Consider the following 24,966-nt stretch of genomic DNA (forward strand, 5'->3'; position numbering starts at 1 on the left):
GCCCTATACATATCAAAATAGCGTGTATCAAAATATACAGTCACTGCCCACGCTAAATAGTCACTAACTTGATGAAGTTTAACTTTTTTATTTGCGTACATTTTAGCGTGTACCTAGACACAACGTGTTTGGAAAACTTTTTTTGACGTTTTGACGTCACGACTATCGGACACGAGACACGAGACTGAACGAAACCATGCGCGGTAAATTTAAAAAAGTCGATGCATTGTGCCAGCGCACAATGTGACACAATCATAATATAATGATTAGTAATTATATTAATTTAATCATTAAAGGTAGTCAGTAACTGCGTGCGTCATACATATTATATTTTCAAGTTTAATTTATGTCTTATTAATATAAGGTCTGTTCGTACAGGAATCAGAAACTATCACTGACTATCAGCAACTGCACGACGCATGCGTGTTTCAATTGTGCGAACGCTAATATTGAAACACGCATGCGTCGTGCAGTTGCTGATAGTCAGTGATAGTTTCTGATTCCTGTACGAACAGACCTATACATACATGATAAAGCTCAAGCTAAAATAAGTTTATTAAAGCGTTTAAGCTACTAGGTCAGGATCCCGCGTATGAAAAAAAATTGATTAATAGCAAGCTGAAAATTTGTTAATAGGTTAAGGGTGTCTAGTCGGACAAACTTTGATATATGGGAACACTGGAAATTTTAATTGTGGAACAGGTTAAAAATTTGGAACGGTCAGACCACGAAAACGTCACATGTATTTTGTCCAAAAGAACTTCCAATTGATTTGTTACCCTTTCATTATGGTAGGGGAGCCCAAGCGGGGATTTTTGCAGTTACTCGAGCGCGTCAGATTATCATATGGGGAGAAACGTGGTACCCTGCAGATGTACTTCTACCATATATTATTGGCTCTTAACACAGGGGAGTTCGTTTAGGGGGGCCTGAAAAAAAAAATCTATCCTTAAAAATACTCGAAATTGTCAGATTAAGATAAGGTAAGTTAAGTACATACAAAACAGTGTATATTTAAAAAATCTGACGATTTGAGCGGGGCGTAAGGGAATTGGTGAGTCACAAAGTTTCACAAGAAAAAGGCGAATATTTCGCGAAATGAACGTCAGATCGAAAAACTAAAAACTACACGTTCAATATTTTTCAAAAATTTATCGATAGATACCAAACACGACCCCTCGCAGAGAGAGGTGGGGGGTAAATTTTAAATACAAATCCCGCGATATTTAGCAAAATAAACATCAGATCGAAAAACTGCAAAATACACTTATTTAATATTTTTGAAAAATATATCGAATGGTACCAAACGCGACCCCCCACGGAGGTGGGGTGGGGGGTTACTTTAAAATCTTAAATGGGAGCCCCCATTTTTTATTGCAGATTTGAATTCTCTGCATAAAAATAAGCAGCTTTTATTCGAAACATTTTTTCGAATTGTGGATAGATGACGCTATATTCGGAAGAAACGATTAATGGAAATGGAAAATTAAATTAAAACATGGCAAGCGCCCACTAAAATGGAAAATTTTACTTAACTTTTTTTGGTTTTAGGACCTAATAATCACAACCCAATAGGTCCCCAAAGCGCTCGAGTGACTGCACATTTAGCATACTTTGTTCCCCTACCATTAAACTTTCATGCAAAAATCAGACTGCTATTTATCACCTGCCATAATTCCTGTCATTTGACATATTCTACGTGTTCCACTCATTTATAATTCTCATTTGGTGATAAATAGCAACCTGATTTTTGCATGAGAGTTTAATGAAAGGGTAACAATTCAATTGGAAGTTCTGTCGGACAAAATACATGTGACGTTTTCGTGGTCTGACAGTTCCAAATTTTTAACCTGTTCCACAATTAAAACCCCTTTTCCTATATATCAAAGTTTGTCCGACTAGTCACCCTTAAGCTATTAACAAATTTTCAGCTTGCTTAATCAACTTTTTTTTCATACGCTGGAGCCAGACCTATATACATATATGTACAAGAACTGTAAGAAATTTTGTGAAAGTGGCTTACGAAAAAAAAAACAAACAGATCGCTTCGTAGCGGCAATTAAGATTGCTTCGTAGGGGTAACTTCAGACATGGCCTGTTCTGTTGGGCCATAACAGAGGGTTACTTTAAATTGTCGGCTCGAGTGGGGAAAGAATTTGGTAAGATACTGGGTGCTATGTAAATACCAGGTAAATTCAGAACCAAGTACTAACTTTTATTACAGGAGTGAAATGGAAAGAATAAGCTAAAGATAGCCTAACTCAGCGACCTTTAATATATTACTCAGACACATATTTGCTGTTTATTTAGTGTTTGCCTCTAAATCACCGCCTTTGAAATCAATAGGCAGTGATGTGTTGTTGCCATATCAATTTCTAAAAGTAAAAGTTGATATAAAAATAGTGTTTTTCAAACTAAGCAATATCTTAAGGCTTAAGGATTACAATAAAACGAACGTATAGTCGTACCGAATTTATTTTGCAAACATGAAGTTGGTCAAGTGCAATCAATTACACAGTTTAAAAAAATACCTCTAATACAAAGTATAACAATACTTGAATATATGCTACACAGGGTGTTATAACAGAAAAAAATAATAAGCAGTAGGATATGATCGCCATTTACAATTAAAAGAAAATATGATTTAAAAATTGTGGCCTTCTATGGAAAGTTTTTGTTATCAATGGGTTAAAGTGTTTTTCACTCAATAATATGTAGTATGTGTAATAATATGTGTAGAGCACCAATTCAAGTTAAACTTGTTATTGATTTTTTGTGTTTGTTATTGTTTTGTATTTTTTATGACTCTGTAAGCATTGTCTATAAAATTGTACAATTTTCCATGATAATAAAGCATATTTCTATTCTAAGTTGTCTATTTCTTAAACCAATGCATTGATTATTACTACGAAATATTATTTTGTAGAAGTTGTCAAACAAATAAAATATTTGGGAATCATTATTGATAATTTATTTATCAACATTAAAAACGATTTATTGATTACAGTTAATTTATTTAATGGAAATTAAGGTATACTACATTCGCTCTCGCGAGATTTTTTTTGACACTGACGTTAGTAATTTCTTTTTTGAAAAATTCAGTTGTCAGAAGTGACTGGAAATTACTACAAAACCAACGCACCTGCTCATATCCAATATTATTAATAGTAAACAGACATAAAAATAACATAAACCTTACGCCAATCAATATTTATTTATTTAAACCATTATAATGTATTGATAGCAAATGAGAAAATTATTTATTTTACAAAATAAAAATATTTTGTAGAAATAAACTTCACAAAATTTTATGAGATTAGTAGACACTCCCACTATTTCTAATAATTCTTCTTTTTTTAATGAAAGATTAAGTTGATTTGAGTTGATTTTAGCAGTTAATAGTGTGAGGTAGGAATTTTTGTGTTGTACGTTTCCTATTCCGAATGTCTCAAAAAAAATCTCGCGAGAGCGAATGTAGTATAATAATAATGTTTATTCAACACAAATATAACAATATACATAAAATAATAAACTATAAAATCTTCATGCGACTAAAAACATATCAAAGCGTAGATATAGTTAATAAGAATAAACATAGGAAGCCACAAGAAAACAAATTTGCACGTAGCTATAGCCCAAAGTAACTCCTGTTGTTTATCCAAATCTTCACTAGTCAAAAGCCTTTAAATTAAAGTTCCAGCAGTTTTTCCTTTTTCTACATACATAAAATATCTGGTGTTTGTTCCTAAAAACAAATACATAAATAAAAATTTTATATTGTGTACCATAAAAATCATACAAATGTGGAAAGTACCACAAAAGTACAGTACACACTTGATACTCCGACATGCTCGGTAGTCTGACCTTTTGGTCCCATACCTGTCGGACTATCAAGGGACAACTGTATTTTAATATTAGGACAGTTATACCTATAAGGTTTAGGTTAGTTTAGTTAGTTTTATATAAGGGCAGTTGTCATAATAAGCCACAACAAAAAGGTATTAAAAGAAAAAGCTATAGACCTGAAATGGGAAGCTACTATGTTTAGTTTATATATAAATGAAAGTAAAACAAAATATATAGAGTGCACAAAGTAAAATCAACATGAACATCTGAAGGTAGAAAACCATACCTAGGAATATGCCTCCCATTTTCACTACCCAGACTCAATAATAAATGACAACAACGCCAGTCAAGAAAAGCATGGATTCTTAGCAGCAATAAGTGATTTTATGCATACAAAGACTTGACGAAAAGAAAGTTACTAAGTCTAACCTTAGAATCTACAAAACAAATCTACACATTGCAGTGATGGTTTGTGGAGAATTAAAATGAACCACGAGCTGGATAATACTAATGCAGAGCGCAGATATTGTTAGAATTGTAAAATCTCAAAGACTAAATTGGCTTGATCACTCAGAAAGAATGCCAGATAATCGAGCTGTACAAGTAATCCAGAGATGGAAGCCCCAAGGAAATAGAACAAGAGGAAGGGCCCATAAAAGATGGATAGACGATATAGAGGGGGATCTTAAAACCATGAACATCAGAAAAGTATCTGGCAGGGCAGAATGTTAAGCACACCATAAGACTCACAAAGGGTTGTAGCACCATTAGAAAAAGATTGAAGGACAGTTTAGGCTATATGCATTAAAACATGGTGAGCTTTGCATCTAACCATATTGTAATAAACTGTATCTTAATATCTTATACTTACATGGTCGAGAGAAGTCTCTTCATTATTTTCTTTACATTTACTTCTTTCATCAGCTCTTCTCTTGCATTCTAGATCACCCTTTCTTTTTATTGCCTGCTTTGGTAACCCATGTTTTAGTTTGGAATATCTTTTTAAAGTGGCTGGCTTTCCTAATAATTAAGTTTGAATTATTACTTAGGTACATCTTTATTATTGTAGACATTTTTTAAAAACCTTATTAATTGAATTACTTACCACTTTTATACAATGTTTATTGCATATTCTTTCATATTTTAATTTTAGTTCTGTTCTCCTTATGGCTTTTACATATCCATTAATCCATCCATTGTTCCCGACTTTGTTTTGTTCAGTAAAAGATTGCCAAATGTCATATATCTAAATCATAAAAAACGAAAAAAAAATCATATGAGCTGAACCAGAGACAACTAGGATAAAAAATATAGTAACGATGTATAAAATTGTAATCAAAATTTGTTTTAAAAAAAATATCAGGTATATATTATAATAATTGAATATAATCTGCTTGGCAACCCTGATTAACTAAATTTCACTTTAACGTTGACATTTACCCATATGAATTGCATTGATAAAGGTACCAACTTAAAATTTAAAGTCCACGTTAAGTGATTATGAAACCTACCGTTAATCAAATATAATTGTAATTAAATATTTGATAATGATCAGTTTTGATTAGCGTTCGAACAACCGGCCCTTAATGTAAAGTCGACTTAGGCCCGGTCTTTTCACCTCCGAATAGATAGTTAACGGAACGGGAAGTTTATTTGACAGATAAAAAAAGTAGCGTCTTTTCACTCTGGACTCTGGAATAAAGTTATCCGGCAGATAAATTGACGTTAAGTATCAAATATTTAACTGCCGAATAAAGTACCGAATAAGAAGTTATCTGGAAGATAAACTTTGCTTTTTGTATATTTCATGGTTTCTGGTTACCGCGAAACTAAAAATATAACCTAAAATCTGATTGAATTTATTGCAAAAGTAAAATTTTGTTCTTTCTAAAATTTCTCAATCACAAATTTTATGTTATTTTGTTTTTATACATACCTACTGTAATTTTTTGAGCAGAGTTATTAGATATTAAATTATTAAAAATGGGTTATAATTATAATAGGTATGTATTACATAGAGGTATATATTAACATAGAGGGAGCCTAGCTTCCGCGCTTCCTGACGACAAGATCTCATGGACTGGTTTGCTGCATCTCCTTCTAACACATTGTATCGAGAATCTATAATGACATTCAGTGTGAATATAGGCACGAAAGAGGAGGACAACTGTAGCAGCTTTACTATGCGTAAGAGTGAAACAGCACTAATCCAAATAAAAAAGATGGTGTCGTCACTTCGCTCTGAATGACACTCTCTCTATGCTAATATTTAACTCTATGATGTATTATTGTATACGCTGTGAGCTCGTACGTAGAGGGGATATTTACAAATTCGCGAACGCCAGTAGTGACAAGTTTGTAAACGTTTACCGGAAATTTGACATAAATGTCAAAGTGATTAATTTAAAATTAAAATTAAAAACATTAATTATAAACAATATTAGTTGGTCAAAGCTGTGGTATACTACATTCGCTCTCGCGAGATTTTTTTTGACACTGACGTTAGTAATTTCGTTTTTGAAAAATTCAGTTGTCAGAAGTGACTGGAAATTACTACAAAACCAACGCACCTGCTCATATCCAATATTATTAATAGTAAACAGACATAAAAATAACATAAACCTTACGCCAATCAATATTTATTTATTTAAACGATTATAAAGTATTGATAGCAAATGAGAAAATTATTTATTGTACAAAATAAAAATATTTTGTAGAAATAAACTTCACAAAATTTTATGAGATTAGTAGACACTCCCACTATTTCTAATAATTCTTCTTTTTTTAATGAAAGATTAAGTTAATTTGAGTTGATTTTAGCAGTTAATAGTGTGAGGTAGGAATTTTTGTGTTGTACGTTTCCTATTCCGAATGTCTCAAAAAAAATCTCGCGAGAGCGAATGTAGTATATATATTTTTACCTTAAATATACTTACGTTTTAAATACTGAATTTAAGTTTTTTAATGTTCCGTAATATCTAATTATAAATAATCTATTATAATCTTAGCGCCATCTACACGATTATTGTCAAAGTATCCGAAGTAAGAAATTGATATTTTATCAATAGAACGTCAAAATGATTAGAAAAATCTTTAAAAAATCGATTACAATTTAATTACTTTTTTGCGTTGTAAATATTAAGCGATAACAATTAAATAATAACTTTAAAAAATTCCGGTAAAAGTTGAATTAGTAACCGCTAGGAGCGACACCAGCGAAGCTCAGAGCGTATACCTACCCAACTTTATTCATTTACAAAGGAAAACAAGTTGTAAAAAATAAAAATGAATAGTTTTTATCCCATCTTGCATAAGTACCATCTGGACAGAATAATAAGGGAGTGCAAAAGCAGTACGGACTATGTCCTTAGTACATCTGAATCAAGGAGAGGAAGAAGCAAGTTAAATACGAAGGTGGCATATGCGACATTGATCGAGGAGGGAGAGGCAGAGAGTTTTGACGCGGCAATAGATTTAGCTGAAGCCATAAAAGAAGTTAAAGCGAGGGAGAACAAAAACCAAAATTTGTTCTGCATAATTGGACAAGGTATAGCATGGGAGAACTACAGAAAGGCCCTGGAATGTTCCCTAAAGGATATGGGGACGACCATTACTGTGGTGGTCCCAAATCTAAAAGGAAAAACAGAATGGGGAAACATCTTAATAAAACGCGGCGACACAACATATGCACAACTTGTACAACAAGTAAGAAATAAAGTAGATGTTAAAAATTGCGGAGTAGAAATTAAAACTCTAAAGGAAACGGCGAAGGGAGATCTTAAATTGGAAATAAGAGGAGAAAGAAATAAAATACAAGACCTCACTAAACAGATAGCGAGCAAAACGGGACTAGAAGTTAATTCCAAACTCCCGGACAAAACGCTGATAATATATGACGTAGATAAAACTATGGATGACGAAGAGGTCATTGAAGCATTGAAGGATCAAGTGGGGCAGAGAGAAGGAGATACAGTAACAATTCTGGAGAGAAAGGCGGGATATAGCGGGGGTCAAACAGTAATAATTACGGCAAACACCAAAGCAGCCCAAACCCTAATAAATAAGAAGTGGGTCAGAATAGGGTTGGTCACAAGCAAAATTGTGGCGCTCAAATATAGGCCAAAGAGGTGTTATGCATGCTTACATTTTGGACACACAAGAAGTACATGCAAAGAAAGAAAAGGGGGAGACAAGTGCCTTAACTGCTGGAAAGAAGGGCATGATGCGAAAAACTGCCAAAACACACCTTACTGCGGAATATGTAACAGCGAACACAGAACGGACACAAACGACTGTCCTGAATACAGGAAATGTTTCAATGAAGATAGAAGCAGCCACATCACAAAGTGGGGGGGTAGTCAGCCAATAAATTCAATCCAACAATAGCATTTAAAGGGGTAGTAATAATACAAGCAAACCTGGGGAGATGTAGGTCGGCACATGACATACTCACGTTAAGAGGGGAAGAAACGGGGGCGGATCTAGTAATAGTATCCGAACCCAATAAAAAGATTACAGCTAAAGGGAGATGGATTGTAGACAAGAAGCAAGACGTAGCAGTCTATATTAGAAACAGAGAAATAGGAATAAGAACATGCATAAGGAAGGAGGGATTTGTGGTCCTGGACCTTGGAATGTTTGTCCTGGTGGCGACCTACATCTCTCCTAATATCACACTCAGGGAATACAAGAAAGTAGTGGACGACATAGCTAGTCATGCAAGAGGGAAAAAGAGACTGATTATTGCGGGTGACATAAATGCTAAATCTGTGCTATGGGGAGCACCACAAAATGATCACAGAGGAGATATGTGGAATGAAATAATTCAAGCAATGAACCTATCGGCCCTTAATAACGGCAAACCAACCTTTGTTAGAGGAGAAAGTCAGACTCACATAGGTGTCACGCTAGCAACGGCGACGATGAGGAGGAAAACGGCTGAATGGGACGTATTAGAAGGGGAAATATTTACCCACCATAGACACATTCTATTTAAGATAAGAGAGAACGTAAAGAAAACTAACGATGGCAGAAGAACGAAACACATCGATAAACAGAAGCTAAAAGAAGAAATCAGAGCAATGGAAGAATATCCCATCAATTATGAAGAGGGATACGAAAAAGTCAAAGAGCTTGCCAGAAGGTGTTGCCCAGAAGGTGGAAGAATAAGCAGCCGCCCATATTGGTGGACAGACAACATAGAGGGAATAAGAAGGGGATATATCGAACTAAGAAGAAAAGTCACTAGAGATAAAAAGAAGAACCAACCGGTGGAGGAAGAGATAGAGCGATTAAAATCTTTAAAGAAAGAACTCTCAAAGGAAATCAACAATGAAAAGAAAAGGTGCTGGAAAGAAATGTGCAATAACCTCGAGAATGACATCTGGGGTGATGCATATAAGATAGTGACAAAAAATCTCAAAGGAAGTAGTATCCACAAAATCGAAGAAAGCCGGAGAAGAGAGATAGCAGAAGAGCTATTCCCACAGAGAGAGATTAGGGAATTCACACCTTGGCATGTAGAAACGCCGGCAGAAGATTTCACTATGGAGGAGGTGATGGAGGCAGGGAAAGCACTCAAGGACAGGAAAGCACCCGGAGCCGACAGAGTTCTACCAGAAATTGTTAAGATAATCATAGAGGAAAAAGCTTCGTGGGTGAAAGATATCATGAATGACGTCCTCAGAAAGCAAAACTTCCCAGAGGCATGGAAAATACGGCGAACCTCTTACTTATTCCCAAACCTGGGAAGGAACTTGGGGAACCGGGAGCTTTCAGACCGATATGCCTATTAAACACGATAGGCAATGTCTTTGAGATACTTATAAAGACGAGATTAGAAAAAGAAGTAATGGAGAAAGGGGGCTTGTCTGAACGCCAATATGGATTTAGGAAAGGGAAGTCCGCAATCGATGCAGTCAGTAAGATCACGCAATTAACTGCCACATGTAGGAGCAGGTGGTTGGTGGCCTTCTTTCTGGACATAAAAAATGCCTTCAACTGTGCAAGCTGGAGAGTAATAACCGAAATACTGGAGAATTTGGAAATATCCCCATACCTACAAAATATAGTGAAGGAATACTTCACAAGTAGAAAAATTAACATAGCGAGGGGAGATGTTATGCAGACATCGGCGGGGGTGCCACAGGGCTCGGTCTTAGGACCGTTGCTCTGGAACATCCTCTACAATGACATACTAGAAGAAGATCTAGGAGAGGGGACACAGGCTATAGCATACGCGGATGACCTGGTCGTTCTAGTAGAGCAAAACGAAAACAGGCTCATAGTGAACACGGCGAATGCTGCACTGGAAAGGTTGAAAACGTGGCTGAATGGTCGAGAGTTGACACTCGCTACGCATAAAACGGAAGCCTTGATATTAAAAGGACCTAGAGACAGAGAGCACATCTCCTTCACCCTCGAAGGAGAAAGAATAACGCCGGCCGAAAAGGTTAGATACTTGGGAGTGATGCTGGACAGTAAGCAGATATTTGGCGAACACGTCAAATATGCTGCACATAAGGCAGAACAGAGAGCAAAAGCCCTGGCAATAATCATGCCTAATATAGGAGGCCCAGGTACGGGGAAAAGAAGGATCCTAATGGAAGTAATACACTCCACAATCCTATACGCGGCACCGGTGTGGCATCAAGTTACAAACAAGAAAAAGTACAAAAACATCTTAGAGAAAGCCCAAAGAAAAGCCCTATTAAGGGTCGTGTGCGCCTACAGAACGACCTCGACGGTAGCCCTACAAGTTATAGCTGGGGTACCACCAATACACCTGCAGGTAAAAGAGAGAGCCCAAACATACGGAAAGACTAACGAGGAAAAGACAGAAGAAAGGAGAGAAACCATTACAAAGTGGCAAGAAGAGTGGGAAAGCGAGCGGAGGGCTGCATGGACAAGGACTCTGATCCCTGACGTGGAGGAGTGGGTGAAGTGCAAATATAAAAGTACGAACTACTTCTTCACGCAATTCCTTACAGGACACGGATCGTTTAGAGCATACCTTGAGAGGATAGGCAAGATAATAGATGATAGTTGCGTAGATTGCGGAGTAAGTGATACAGCAGAACATTGCGTGTTTGAATGCAGAAAGTTTAATGGCGAAAGAGCGGAGCTACATGCAAAAGTAGGCATCTTAGGAGCAAAAAATTTTATGGCCATAGTGACAAGGGGGGAAAGGGAGTTTAAAGAAGTGATAGAGGCTGTGACAAAAATCATTAAAAGAAAAGAGATTATAGAAAGAGAGAGACAACAGGCGTAAACAAAAGCAATGAAGTAACAGAGAGAAAAGAAAAGAGTAGAGAAAGAGAGGCTGCTCGCGCGAGAGAACGGTCTGGAAAGACGTGCCACGCGCGTAAGCCGAGAGTGGGTTTAGTTGGTAGGCATTGTAACACGGATGCATCCGGAGGCAAGGCCCCCAGAGGGGGAACTGCGTTCGGATGTACTCCGTTTACTCTGAATCCAACACACGCCAGGTACGATTCGCCTGGTACGGTCTTTAGAAGATTCCCACTCTCACACAAAAAAAAAAAAAATCTTGCATAAGTATCTATCTTAAAGTTACCCACCAGAATAATCTGTGAAACATGAAATTGGTAAAAGTTTTACCTCTAGTTTTGTTAAAAAATTGTTGTTTTCTCATTTTTAAAATAATGATTTCTTTGAATTGCCAAATATTTTACGATTCCAAAATGAAAGGTATTGATGATTTTAGTTCAATATAATATATTTTTATATAAACTTGCGTGCATATAGAAATCCGTCCACTTAAAAATTTTGTCATTTTTAATGTCTTATATTTCCTAAATCTGTTGGCAGATTTAAGTGATTTTTTGTGATATGTGATATGTTATAGCCTAATTCTTTTACAATACCGCTGTAATAATATTGTTGCTAACCAGTTAAATTTTTATGGTGTACCGGGCATTTATAAAATACTGAAATTAAAACCCAACTATAGACTCCGGTTTTCTTAACATTCTGTTTTTTTGATTAATTCGCTTATGTTTAACAACTAGATTTGTTCTTTATCAATTCAGGGTGTTTCTAAATAAGTGCGACAAACTTTAAGTGGAAAGGAACAAAATGTAAAATTTTGACGCCTGTATTTTAAATGTAATCACTTTTTTCGAATCCTGAGAAAACTAATAAGTATTTTTGAAAAATTTAAACGCAGAATGGAAGATTACTTTATTGCCGAGGGCAGAAACTCCCTTAGAATGAATAAAATGTTTTTTTAATGACATATTTGAAACTAAAAATCACATTAAATTTTCTTAATTTTTCACCCCTGTAACTTATTAAAATAAATATAGAAGTTTTCAGGGACTTTCGGCCCTCGGTCCTAACGTAATCTTTCATTCTGCGTTTAAATTTTTCAAAAATACTTGTTAGTTTTCTTAGGATTCGAAAAAAATGAATCCCGTTTATATTCTTGTTATTGCTTTTTTTTTGTATAATGAACGTTACTTACAAGGAATTACTTTTAATATTATTTTGTACAAACTTCTAACTAATAATATTTTCTTATTCGACTCAAAAAATACTATAAATTTTACCAGAATTTGTACTTTAAAATCGTAGTTTCGAAAGCGGTAGTCCGAAAGTCGGACTACGGACGTCATCAATTCCGACGTTGCCTTTTTCTCTTCATGGCTTGTAAAGTAAAGGTGGCTATGGCACAACACATGTGGCATTGCTGTCTATTGTTCTATGGAGCTGTGGTTCCGAGCTGCGGTTAAAACTCGCCCTGATGGAATACAATGTTGCCTAATTTACTGTTCCGTTCCGTCACAAATCGTCTGTCATTCAAGTCATTTTGTCAAAAACAAATTTGTTTGGTTTTGTTTTCAAAATTGTTGTGAAGTTCTATTTTCTACTTGGTTCTATTTTTTAGTCATGAAGTAGTATCGTGGGATATTTGAAGTTCTTGGGTACTGAAAATTCAAGAAGTTTTAGAAGGAAAACTAGTTTTAAACTCTGGTCATCTTATTTTGGCTGGAAAAATAGAGGAAAGTTCTGAGCATACCATCAAAATATATGGTTTATTCCTTCAGTAAGGTCCAATCCCCACGAAATTAAAGGAACCCTACCTTTCACAAATGGCATGAGCATTAGCTAAATGTTATGTTGTTGTAAAGCAGAAAATAGTGGAAAATGTAAACATGTCTCTACTCTTGTTAAATGTAAATATAAGGTATGTAAAGTTCCAAAAATAAATGCAAGCATGAAAGGAATATTTTTGATTTTACATTGATATTGTTTTAGGGAAGATGTGAAATTAATGGAACATTCAGTACATGAGTTGAAAAAAATGTTAACAGATTGGCAAATGAAGACCATTTTTAATTGATCTAAACATTTATAGAAACAAAGTATATGGTTAATATAAAATATTACCTGTCTGAAGTAACTTGGTGTACAAATCAATAGTAACCATAATTTTTATTCCCAGGGCCAGTGAGAAACAATGTGCATTTCATTTCTAAGTGTTCTAAGGAAAGATCTCATAAGAATAAATAGATCTGTACAATGAAGATTAACCTAATGTGTTTAACCATCGAAATTATTGTATTGTTATAAAAATAATAAATCTCCATTTCATATTATTTACACTTACATACATTAGCCTGAAATTTCATTGTGTCTATATTAGTGGCCATAGTCACAAACCTACCCTAGTCTACGGAGGTACTGTCTTTCGCAGATGTGGTAATACCGGATTTGATACATTATTGCTAAATAAAGTTTGTGAATAGTCACTTTTCACAAAATAGACAGTTTTAATAGTTTTCACTGTACTTACTCACTAATACTTAGAATCTTTTTTACATTCAGTGGTAATAACATATTATATTTTGTTTTGGTATTTAAATTTACCTAAATATTTATAGAAATATACTATAGTAAATTCAAGATGCAGTAGAAATAAACAAACCAAGACACGTTAAATGCTAATACTATGAGCACTCCCGAATCATAATTTACAATGTATATACATTGTAAATCCAAAATCATGATTTCCAAAGTTTATACATTGTAAATTATGATTCGGGAGTGCTCCTAATAGTAGCATTTAACTTGTCTTGATTTGTTTATTTCTACTGCATCTTAATTTTAAATTTAGTGTAGATGTGGCCATCATAGGACTCTTACTTATAGATGCAATAAAATTATTGGTTTATTTTCATTTTAAATGTTATACTTCCAGTATTGTATGTAGTACCCAGTATTAAAGCATATATTTTTAAATAAAAATATAAATATCATATTTTTATAATGAACAACATTAAATTTACTTCTTGTGGGAGTAAAAAAAAGTTATAGTAAATATTTTTATCTCTTAGCTTTTGATGATATTTGCCATATGTTTTTGTAAGACATGTTTAACGAGTAGTCTAAGGGCATATTATTATACATTGTTATACAAAATAGACATAAAATTTTGAAACTTTCAGCTTCACTTTTTCATTGTTTCAATATTAAATCCCAAATTTAGACTCTCCACCATTTTCTCATAAAAAAGTATGTTCAGTTTTTACCCCAGGTAGACTGAAACCACCAAAAAATTGATGTTACTTAAGTTTATAAGAAGTATTAAAAAAATCCGTTTCATCAGATACACAAAATAAATGCAACTGATTATGTTCAGATAGTGGTGTCCCTCTTAATTTTTATTCCTAAAAACTTTAACTATTAAACCAAAGTTTTAGTTAAAAAAAAACAAAATGTTTGCTTTCTGTGTGGAGTTACAAAAATAAGTTGAAATGCTATTTAATTTCGTATTATTTCCTGGTGATCCTCTGCCATACTAATTTTACATTGTTCTTACATGCAAGCATTTGTAAATTAATTTACCATTAAAGGACGGCCCAAGGTATATTCATCTTAAATGGGTGGTTGTAGTTTTGTATATTTTATTTTTATTTTAGTTTTGTAATATTTTTAAGAACAAATAAAATAATTATTCTGAACTGTTGTTTCTTTATCAAACTTCTTTTTTTTTTAAAGTACATAACAAATCCATATATTTAAATTCAATATAAATGTAAATTTTATAGATAGAATATACATAAAACAAGAATTTTTCATGAATGTTCATTCAGTTTATCTATTCTTCTTGTCTTTTTTCCTTATGCCTATTACAGTTTCGGATTATGGTCCGTTGTTTCTTTCACCCATTTTTCTACGCTTTTCTGTTTTTGGCTAGGCTTTTCATTTCTTCTTTCGTTTTCCCTCGTACATGTACTATATCCTCTATTTGATACCTCCAATTCTTTCGGGGATGTCCTCTTCTCCTTTTTGTTGTGTTTCCCATTTCCAGAATTTTCCTGGCCATCCTTTCTGGTTTCATTCTTATGATGGCCTGTTGTTCAGGCCTTCCTTTTTATTTATTATCATTGTTTTGGTTATCTCTTAAGCTTTCGTTTAATTTTTCTGTATGCCTTACACCTTATTACTATTAATCCATATCATGTGTTCCTTTTTTTGTTCTTCAGTTTTACTACATACATCCTTCCTGGCTCTTGGCATTTGAACACTTCAACAAAAAAATTATAGACATCAATTATTTCAATCCTATTCTTTAATTAATGTATGGTATTATATCTCTGTTATTTGTAGTGTAAAAACAATCATACAAACAAATATTTGCATATTATACATATAATATACGCTCTGAGCTTCGCTGGTGCGCTCCTAGCGGTTACTAATTCAACTTTTACTGGTAATTTTTAAATTTATTATTTAATTGTTATCGCTTAATATTTACAACGCAAAAAAGTAATTAAATTGTAATCGATTTTTTTAAGATTTTTATAATCATTTTGACGTTCTATTGATAAAATATAAATTTCTTACTTCGGATACTTTGACAATAATCGTGTAGATGGCGCTAATATTATAATAGATTATTTATAATTAGATATTAGGGAACATTAAAAAAACTTAAATTCAGTATTTAAAACGTAAGTATATTTAAGGTAAAAATATATACCACAGCTTTGACCAACTAATATTGTTTATAATTAATATATATATATATATATATATATATATATATATATATATATATATATATATATATATATATATATATAGTCTTTTGAGTCCCTTTTACTTTTCAGTGTCGGGACTGGCACATCCTTTCACGTGTGTACAAATGTTGACCATTGTTTCTTATTGTATGCTAATCGGCTTGCTTCTGCTATTGTTTTACCCTTCCTTTGGATGATTTTAGCGACTACTGTATCCCAATCTTCTCTAGGTCTTCCTCTACTTCTTTTCTTTTGTATCCTGGCTTCCCATATTTTCTTCACCGGTATGTTGTCTTTCATTCTTTTCATGTGTCCCCACCAACTTAGTTGTTTTTCTTCAATATACTCAAGTACAGATTTCGTCTTAAGATCTGTGCGTATATCTGTGCTTCTTATTCTGTCTCTCATTGTCACTCCTCTAACTCTTCGTAAATACTTCATTTCTAGGGCTTTGTATCTTGCTTTTTAGTTTTCTAGTTAGTATCCATGATTCACAGCCGTATGTGAGCACTGGTCTATACCCAACAAACATATAATAGCTGGTCAAGCTAAATACTGAGTACTGCAGCTGATTAGTAGTCGCATAAAAGTGACAAAGGCTGTTTAAGCTATTTTGCTGTTTAATATGTCGAACAAACACTGCTTCAGATTATTTGTAAGCCCTTTTGCAGCCAATTGACTTAAGCTGAATATTAGACTGGAGAAGCGCTATTTAAGGCACTTTGTATTATAGTATTCAGCATATCTTATTCAGCTGAATGCTAAGCTGAACTAGCGCTGCTGCAGAATTTTTGTCTACTTTTGATCAACAATGTAAAAAAAACTGAACAAGAGGCTGGGAAAGCGCTATTTGAGTCAGTTCATAATACATTATTCAACCTTCTCTATTCAGTTATATTCTGGGCTGAAATAGTGCTTGTCCAGAACTTTTGTAAGTACTTTTAATCAGCAACTTTATAAAAGCTGATATAAAGCTGAAAAGGAGCTTTAATTTAATTAAATCGTTCATATTCGTTGCAAAAGGTGTATACTTAAGTTCGATGAAAAATGGCTTCTGCAGCTGATGATTATTAAGTATTATACAATTGCTTATATTTGCTATATAATTTTAATTATTTAGATAAAAGATATACACTGTGCTTTACTTAATATTTAAAAAATATGGATAAAAAATCAATTCAAAATTTAAAAAAAATAAAAAAATCTGGCCATTATTACCGAAAATTAAAGGTAAACCGTTCAAATTATGAAGAGTTTTTAAAAAATCTATATGCACCAAGTAGTGTTTCTTCTCATTCAAAAGCTAACGACACAGCATCAGGATCAGGTAATTTTGTTTTAATTTTGTGAGTATATTTTAAATAAAAAATAATTTGTTACATAGGTTCTAAAGAACAGGAGTGTATTTCTAGCACATCAAGTGATCTTGACGATAATCTAATGGAAACCAGTGAAACATCAGATGATGGTGACCAGTTTATTGATGAAGACATTTTTAAAACAGAAGATACTGAAACGCAATTATTGCCTTGTTCAAGTACCGAATTAGGAAATTGGGCAATCCGACATAATATTACACATGCAGCTCTAAAAGATCTCCTACAAATAATCAAGAGACAGTATGATTCTAGTTTATTTATCGATGCTAGAACATTATTAAAAACGCCAAAAAATACGAAAAAAAGTTGTAAAGTTATACAGGGTGGAGAATATTGGCATCAAGGTCTTGACGTTTGTCTAACGAACACTTTTAAAAACTTGTCAAAAGACATGTTAATACAGCTCAATGTAAATATAGATGGGTTGCCAATATATAAAAGTTCCAAACGTCAGTTTTGGCCAATTTTATGTAGCATATATGAAATGCCTGATATACAACCTATGATTGTTGGCATTTTCCATGGAAATAACAAGCCTCTAGATATAAATGAATTTTTGGAGCCTTTTGTTGAGGATGTTAAGCGGCTGCAATCAAATGGACTCTGTGTTAATGGGCATATGATTCACATAAAAATTAGATGCTTTATCTGCGATTCACCTGCACGGGCATTTATTAAAGGTATCTGTTTTTTTTTAATTATTGCTTAAATTGACTAGTTTATTTTACAGGTGTAGTCAATTTCAATGGGATTAATGGATGCCTTAAATGCACTACTGAAGGCGAATATTCTTATCTTTCTCGAACTGTTGTATTTCCTGATATAAAATGTCCTCTTAGAACTGATGCAAAATTCAGAAGTAAACATTATGGTAAGCACCATAAAGGGCAAGAGTCACCAATTTTGAAAATTTCCGAAGTTGACATGGTGCAGGATTTTATAGTAGCAGATGAACTACATCTTTTAGAGCTAGGTGTGATGAAGCGTTGTCTAACAGGATGGAAAGATGGTTCTATGGGTTTCTCAAGTAAGCTATGTGCTCGTGATATTGAGAGGATCTCCAAACATTTAATATCTGTGAAACTTCCATCTGAAATTCATCGTTCCACAAGAGGATTAGATTGCCTGGCATACTGGAAAGGACCCAGGCAACCAAACGACGTTTTTATAACGTAGATAACACGTCATAAAAATGACCAATTGACGTGTTTCTATGACGTAGTACTGACGTTGAAAATCACGTGTATTTGTCTCATCGATTTGACGTCATAATTGTGACGATTTTAAGACGTAATCGTATCTACGTTTTTTTCACGTCGGTAAAACCACGTCTTTAATACTTTCAAAAAGTGACCTCTTTCAGATGTTTCAAAATAGTATAAAACATAGGTACATAACATAAAACCTATAGGCCTACGTCCCATGTGTCGAAAGTACTACCACTTGTGCGCTAGGCTTGAAGCATCAGTGATTCTACCTGATTGTACCAGCCCTCACGTTATAGAATTTTCACTAGTTATATACCTAATTACTGTGTCAAAACTGAAAAAACTTATATATGAAACTAATAAATAAGTTATTAACAAATTATCCAGCATACTAATATCTTAATTTAACGCTGTCTTAATATCTTCATTTAACGCTTAATTAAAAACAAATAAACATAACCTCAAATAGTTCATAGTTGTCAAGAAGAATTACTGCATTAAACTAACTCACAGAGCAAAAACACATAAAAATCTCTTAATTTACACGTTTCTTCAACTAAATATCTAAATGACTTATTTTATTACACAAGACACAAACCACGTAAACAATAAATGAGAAATTTCTTATGAACATTTAGCGTTATCTATACCTAAACGAAATTGTTTAGAGTCAATACAAACAAGCAAGCTCCTCCCAATTTTGTGACGTCAGACTTCGGCTGTCTGAAATTAAAACGTTTTTTAAACGTAATTTTAACGTCATTACTCTTACGTATTTAAAATCACCTACAAAAGACGTCTATATGACGTAATGTTCAAACACGTGTTATATTCAACCAAAAACTGACGTTTCCTCAACGTTATATGACGTCACTTGGTTGCCTGGGGAGTAGAATGGCGCAATTTTCTTAATTATATTGGAATTGTTATTTTAAAAGATGTGTTGAACACTGACGTTTATAAACATTTTTTACTTCTTTTTGTTGCTGTTAGAATATGTTCTTCTGACATGTATGCTGAAAATCGTTCGGTTGCCCAATTAATGTTTGAAAAATATATAGATGATTTTAAGATTATTTATGGCGTACAATTTATTACAAGCAACATTCATAACTTAGAACATGTGGTTGATGATGTTAATAGATTTGGACAACTTTTTACAATATCTACGTACCCATTTGAGAATACATTATTTCAACTAAAAAAATTATTGCGCCAAGGAAATAACAGTTTGCAGCAAATTGTTAATAGAATTGGCGAAAGAAATTTAATATTGAGCAATGATACAAAAAAGACAAGTTTACAGCCAGAAATTAAGAAAAGGGGGAATGTTATCAAGTGCTACATTTATTCTCATAATTTTTGTTTAAGTAATGTTTTCAAAAATTCATGGTTTTTAACAAATGACAATGACATTGTTCAAATGAATTCTGCATCAGAAAAAGGTGGTAAAATATTCATACATGGAAAATCTGTTAAGAAAAAAGAAGATTTCTTTAGTTATCCCATTCGATCATCAAATTTACACATATATATTTGCAACATTACAAATTTAAATAATATGAAACTTTATTTGCTAGAGAATGTTGTTTGTAAAATGGTTGTTATAAAATACAATGAAAGTAAAATTGTTTTTATTCCTCTTCTACACACTATTAAAAATAAACAAAACTTGAATGTAAATTAAAAAGTTTTTTTAATAAAAATGTTCTTTTAGTCCGTGTCTGTATCATTATTATCTTCCTCTTCAACCTCGTCATGTTCTATTATAGCATCTTCACCGTCAGCTTCATATTTTTCCATACCATATTCATCGTTATCTTCATCATATTCTTTTTCTTCATTAAATGATTGCTCATTTTCATAAAAAATTTCATTTTCGCCTGAAATAATAATTTTTATGTTATACATTTTTTTAATATAGGTACCTTTACCTTGTCTTTGAGCAACACCTTTTCTGTTTCCACTTAAACGTTGTTTTTTAACCATTGATTTTTTTCTTCTATGTATTGAAGATTGGCGGATGCCTCCAGTTAAACTACGCTTCTTTGCATTTCTTGTAATTCCAATTATAAATTTTTTCAACAAAGCCTTCGAAAAATCTTTATTGGAACTTTGGACTATTGTAAAAAACACTTCTAAAATATTTTTGCAATTTTTAATACAACATTTTTCAGTGTTGCTTCTACTTCCTCCCGTCCACGAACACTGCACCATAAATTTTTTCTCAAAAAAATAATCTACAATACTATAGCAGGTATCCAAACCATTACTAGTATCAGGAATATTACCAATAATTTTTTTAAAATAATTTCTCTAGAAAACAGTATCAACATTAAATTTAAAAGATTAAATGAAAACTGAAATAATATAACTTACTACTTTCTTTTCATAATTTGGATCTTTGAGATTTTCCTCTATTGACTTAACTCCTGTGAGGTTGAAACGGCATGAAATTCAAATTGAATATTGTCATCATCCTGATGATTGTTTTTAAAATTCTGCATTGCTGACAATAATTTGGCATCAAAATCTGATTTAATTGCCGCAACTGCCTTCACCAACATATCTTTTACGCTCTCTGTTATATCATTTTTAAACTGATTAAATGTTTGCTCAATGTCATTCAACTTGTTAATAATGTCGTTTTTACTTTCTTCTCCAATCAAAGGCTTATAATTAAGGGTGCAAAAAAAAAGTAATTAAAGTAATAATTTTAAATGTTTCCAATAAAAACTTACCTGTTCGATGACATTTAAAAACTGCGCATTTGCAATTGCTTCAGGAGAAATAATTGCCTCATCCGAAAAATTGGTTTCCAAAATTATATTTTCGCTTTCAACAACAGGCTCAGGAGTTTCTTCCGGTATGATTGGTTGAAACGAACAAAATTTTGACGATGATGATGCAAACAGAGTTTCAAAATTTTGTTGACTAGTGACCTTTTTTGTGTTTCTTACTTTATTTTTTTCTTTCATTTCTCCTAAAACCTCGGAATCAGTTGAAGACGTTGCCGAACCTCCCGACATTTCTAAAAGTTCAGTTTCAGCTGCAATGCGATTTTTATAATAATTTCTTTTGATGCGACATATTATTTTATTCCACGTAATGTCTGGAGTAGAATTGACATCCTTTATCAGATTTTTCACGTTTTTTGGTGGCCAAAATAAAATTTTGTTTTTTATCCACTTGTGTGGAACAACAGTTAAGACCGACCTTCCAGCTTCTATCGTCTCAACGATTTTAAAATGGGGTTCTGTAATAAATTAAACTAATTAAAATTTCAAATATTAACTACAATATTACATAGGTACATAAGTAGAAAAAAAGAAGTTTTAAATTTCATCCAATGCATAGGCAACTCATATTACGTTCTTATAATAATAAAAGTATACTTTTTATTTACCCATTATTTTAATTAGAAGATTTGTAACTTATTAGTAGTTTGTTAATATCAGTCTCCTTATATAAATAAATATATCCCAGGTTTATTCTAATTATTTAAGACCAAAATATTTCATAATTTAATAAGTTTAATACTAAATGTAAAAAAATAATTAACCTAACTTTTTTTAAATGTATAATATTGATAATTATTAATATCCATTTTTACAAACACTTTGTATACTTAAAGAATAAATAATAAACAACGTACTTACCTGGATTACACCTATTCATTTTGACTTAAAACTTACGCAAAAATCACTATAAAAATAGGAAAAACAAATAAATTTTGATCTCCGTTTACAGACAAGACAGTATTTTCGCGGTAAATCCCAGGAGTGTTTTGTTCTGCTAATAATCAATCTCAATTCAGCTAAAATTTAGTGAATGTGGCGTTGTTTACTTTTGCAGAAAGTATTCAGAAGTTATTCAACTAAAATTCCGATAATTATTTTCAGCTTTTGTTCGACAAATAAACAGCGCTTCTTCAAATTTATTTCAGCTGTTGTTCAGCTTCCAAAGCATTTCATTTATACAATAAAATACACATTTTTGGTAAGTGCCAGATTAGCTCAGTGGGATAGGCAGTGATATATGGATCGAGAGGTAGCAGGTTCAAATCGCACAGAAGACACTATAAAATAAAAAAAGTAAGTATTACGATTTTAAATAAAATAATAAAATAAGTGTGAAATTGAAGTTAAAAGAAAGCTAATGTCGATAATAAATCGTAATAAATATATAAAAAAAAACATTTTTGTTTTATTTATAAAAAGCTGAAGAAGAGTTGAAAAATAGACTGTATAATATCTGCAAAAGCTACTTTTCAGCAAGGAAACAAATTATATAACACGTGAAAATTGGTCAAAAGCAGCTGAACAAAGGCTGAAAGTAAAGCTGTTTAGAAACTGAATAAGTATTTCTTCATTTTGCAGAAGTGGTACAGTAGCAATATGAATAGCCATATAAAAGTTGAAGAAGCGCTAATAAATGCTACTTTATTCAGCTTTAAGCTGATTATCTTCTCCTTTTTCGCCTGTTTAGAATCTGAACAGATGCATAAACAAACTAATCGACTACCTTTGTTCAACATGCAAGCTTCTAAAATTAGCTGATGAAACGTTAAATCAACTTAAAATGTTTGTTGGGTATATAGTGTTGAATACAGTTAGTTTGGTTTTTCTTGTGATTTCCTTTTTGTTTAAGAAGCTATTTTTTATTGCATGAAATAGTTTTGATGTTTTACTTATCCTCTCTTCAACATCTTTGTCCTGCCTTCCATTATTTTCGATTGTAACGCCCAAGTATTGGAAATGGTTTACTTGTTCTATTGCCTCCTCATTAATTTGCATATTTATTACGACTGGTTCTTGCGATATTACCATGGTCTTCGTCTTATGTGTATTTATCTTCATACCCTGTTTACATAATGCGTGATTCCATGCTTGCAGGTTATTTTGACTTGCGTCTAGAGAAAACCAAATACTTTGCTTCGGAGCTTCTAGACAATTGACAGTTCTCTGGATTTGGCGGGCAATTTGAAAAGTATATATATTGTACCTATACTACTTATACATCATATACAACTTATACATCATTGAGTTTAAGACAGTAAATGAAAAACCTCACTGCGCTTGGTAGATTATATATATATATATAAATGTAAATGAAATTCAAAATATACTTATTAACCTAATTATATAGTACTTATTAGCAATATTTTAAATAAAAAACTTTGTCATGTAGGTACCTTATAATAATATGTACCTATATGTATAGGATATGTTACTTATAGTTCGGTACCTCTTGGGGACTTAGCAATTTTACCAGTATTTTGAATTTCTCTATAAAATAATTAACCATAGGAAAGTTATAAATTACAGTCAAATAATTAACCATATTATAAAAGTTATATTATTACCAGATCAAAAACAGTAGGTACCTACTACCAAAGAAAAACATAAATATTTCACATAATAAAAATGGTCTTAAACAAAAATGATTGTTTTCAATTAATAAGAAAAAACCTTAAAGGCAAATTTAGGGTTTAAACAAACCATCTATTAGAGAAATTCAAAATACGGGTGTAAAATTTCTAAGTCCCCAATAATTGTAACTGTCAATTGTCTAGAAGCTCCGAAGCCAAAGTATTTGGTTTTCGCTAACCGCAAGTGTTATTTTGCAGGTCTTCTTCTTTTTCTGAGATAACTACTACATCATCTGCGAATGCACATTCCGAAATGGTTACGCTATGGAGATTTCTGTACCCTACATGCAATTTATTTAGTTGTGGTGTGCACTCTATCATGATTTCGTCCATAAAGATGTTGAAGAGGGTTGGGCTCATGACACCTCCTTGCCTTAGTCCTTCAGTTGTTTCGAATTCTGTTGATTTCATGTTTTTATGTATTATGTAGTTCCTATTTCTCTTATAAAGACTTTTGATGATTTCAACTAGTTTATCGTCAACCCCTCTTCTTATCAAGCTGTCCCACACAGTTTGTCGTTTCACCCTGTCGAATGCCTTTTCCAGGTCTATGAATGCCATATATGCTTTCTTTTTAGACAGTAACGTTTTTTCAATTATTTGTTTTACCGTGAAAATATGGTCTTGCACTCCTCGTCCCTTTCTAAAGCCACTCTGTGCTTCGTTTAAAGTAGTTTCTGTAATGTTTCTCAGCTTTTTTTCTAGTACTGTTTCATAGACTTTGAGAGAAGAACATAACAGTGTAATTCCTCGATAGTTGTTACAATCTTTGTGGTCTCCTTTCTTATATATCGGCACTATTACTCCTATCTCCCAGTCCTTCGGTATTGTTTCTTTTTTGCTTGCTTCTTTGAATATTTCAGCTAATTGTTTTACGCCTTTCATTCCCATGTACTTCAGCATTTCCGGTGGTATATGGTCGTGTCCAGGTGCCTTTCCGTTTTTAAGTTTGCCTATTGCTTCTATTGTATCTTCGATTGTTATCTCGATGCTTGTTCTCTGTTCTTCACTACCTGTCGCGTTACTGTTTTCTTTATTCCTATCCTCTTTTGTGACAG

At 32.8% G+C, this 24,966-nt stretch overlaps 3 protein-coding genes and 2 long non-coding RNA genes across 6 annotated transcripts; 2 read left to right on the plus strand and 3 right to left on the minus strand.

The window, feature by feature from the left end:
- Positions 1–580: 580 nt before the first annotated feature.
- LOC126884271 (uncharacterized) lies at positions 581–5,181 on the minus strand. 2 transcript variants are annotated; one of them, XR_007697918.1, is made up of 3 exons: positions 4,952–5,181; positions 4,718–4,866; positions 581–929 (listed from the first exon to the last, which is right to left on the minus strand). It is a non-coding gene; the product is annotated as an uncharacterized LOC126884271 (long non-coding RNA). The 2 variants fall into 2 exon arrangements; XR_007697917.1 differs by lacking the exon at positions 581–929 and adding an exon at positions 3,476–3,745 and having other exon boundaries at positions 4,952–5,178.
- Positions 5,182–12,606: 7,425 nt separating this feature from the next.
- LOC126884276 (uncharacterized) lies at positions 12,607–14,828 on the plus strand. The gene is made up of 2 exons (XR_007697930.1): positions 12,607–13,051; positions 13,123–14,828. It is a non-coding gene; the product is annotated as an uncharacterized LOC126884276 (long non-coding RNA).
- A 1,924-nt stretch (positions 14,829–16,752) lies between these two features.
- Positions 16,753–18,706, plus strand: LOC126884268 (uncharacterized). Its single transcript, XM_050650205.1, has 2 exons — positions 16,753–17,949; positions 18,000–18,706. Exons 1-2 carry the CDS (start codon positions 17,331–17,333, stop codon positions 18,443–18,445), a joined length of 1,065 nt encoding a protein of 354 aa, XP_050506162.1. The 5' UTR covers positions 16,753–17,330; the 3' UTR covers positions 18,446–18,706.
- A 1,388-nt stretch (positions 18,707–20,094) lies between these two features.
- On the minus strand, positions 20,095–20,836 carry LOC126884270 (uncharacterized). Its single transcript, XM_050650207.1, has 2 exons — positions 20,412–20,836; positions 20,095–20,360 (listed from the first exon to the last, which is right to left on the minus strand). The coding sequence occupies exons 1-2, from the start codon at positions 20,692–20,694 to the stop codon at positions 20,191–20,193; spliced, it is 453 nt and encodes a 150-aa protein (XP_050506164.1). The 5' UTR covers positions 20,695–20,836; the 3' UTR covers positions 20,095–20,190.
- A 31-nt stretch (positions 20,837–20,867) lies between these two features.
- LOC126884269 (uncharacterized) lies at positions 20,868–22,552 on the minus strand. Its single transcript, XM_050650206.1, has 3 exons — positions 22,137–22,552; positions 21,219–21,733; positions 20,868–21,149 (listed from the first exon to the last, which is right to left on the minus strand). Exons 1-3 carry the CDS (start codon positions 22,153–22,155, stop codon positions 20,895–20,897), a joined length of 789 nt encoding a protein of 262 aa, XP_050506163.1. The 5' UTR covers positions 22,156–22,552; the 3' UTR covers positions 20,868–20,894.
- Positions 22,553–24,966: the final 2,414 nt, after the last annotated feature.

Source organism: Diabrotica virgifera, chromosome 5, assembly GCF_917563875.1.
Source record: "Diabrotica virgifera virgifera chromosome 5, PGI_DIABVI_V3a".
NCBI classification, from domain to species: domain Eukaryota; kingdom Metazoa; phylum Arthropoda; class Insecta; order Coleoptera; family Chrysomelidae; genus Diabrotica; species Diabrotica virgifera.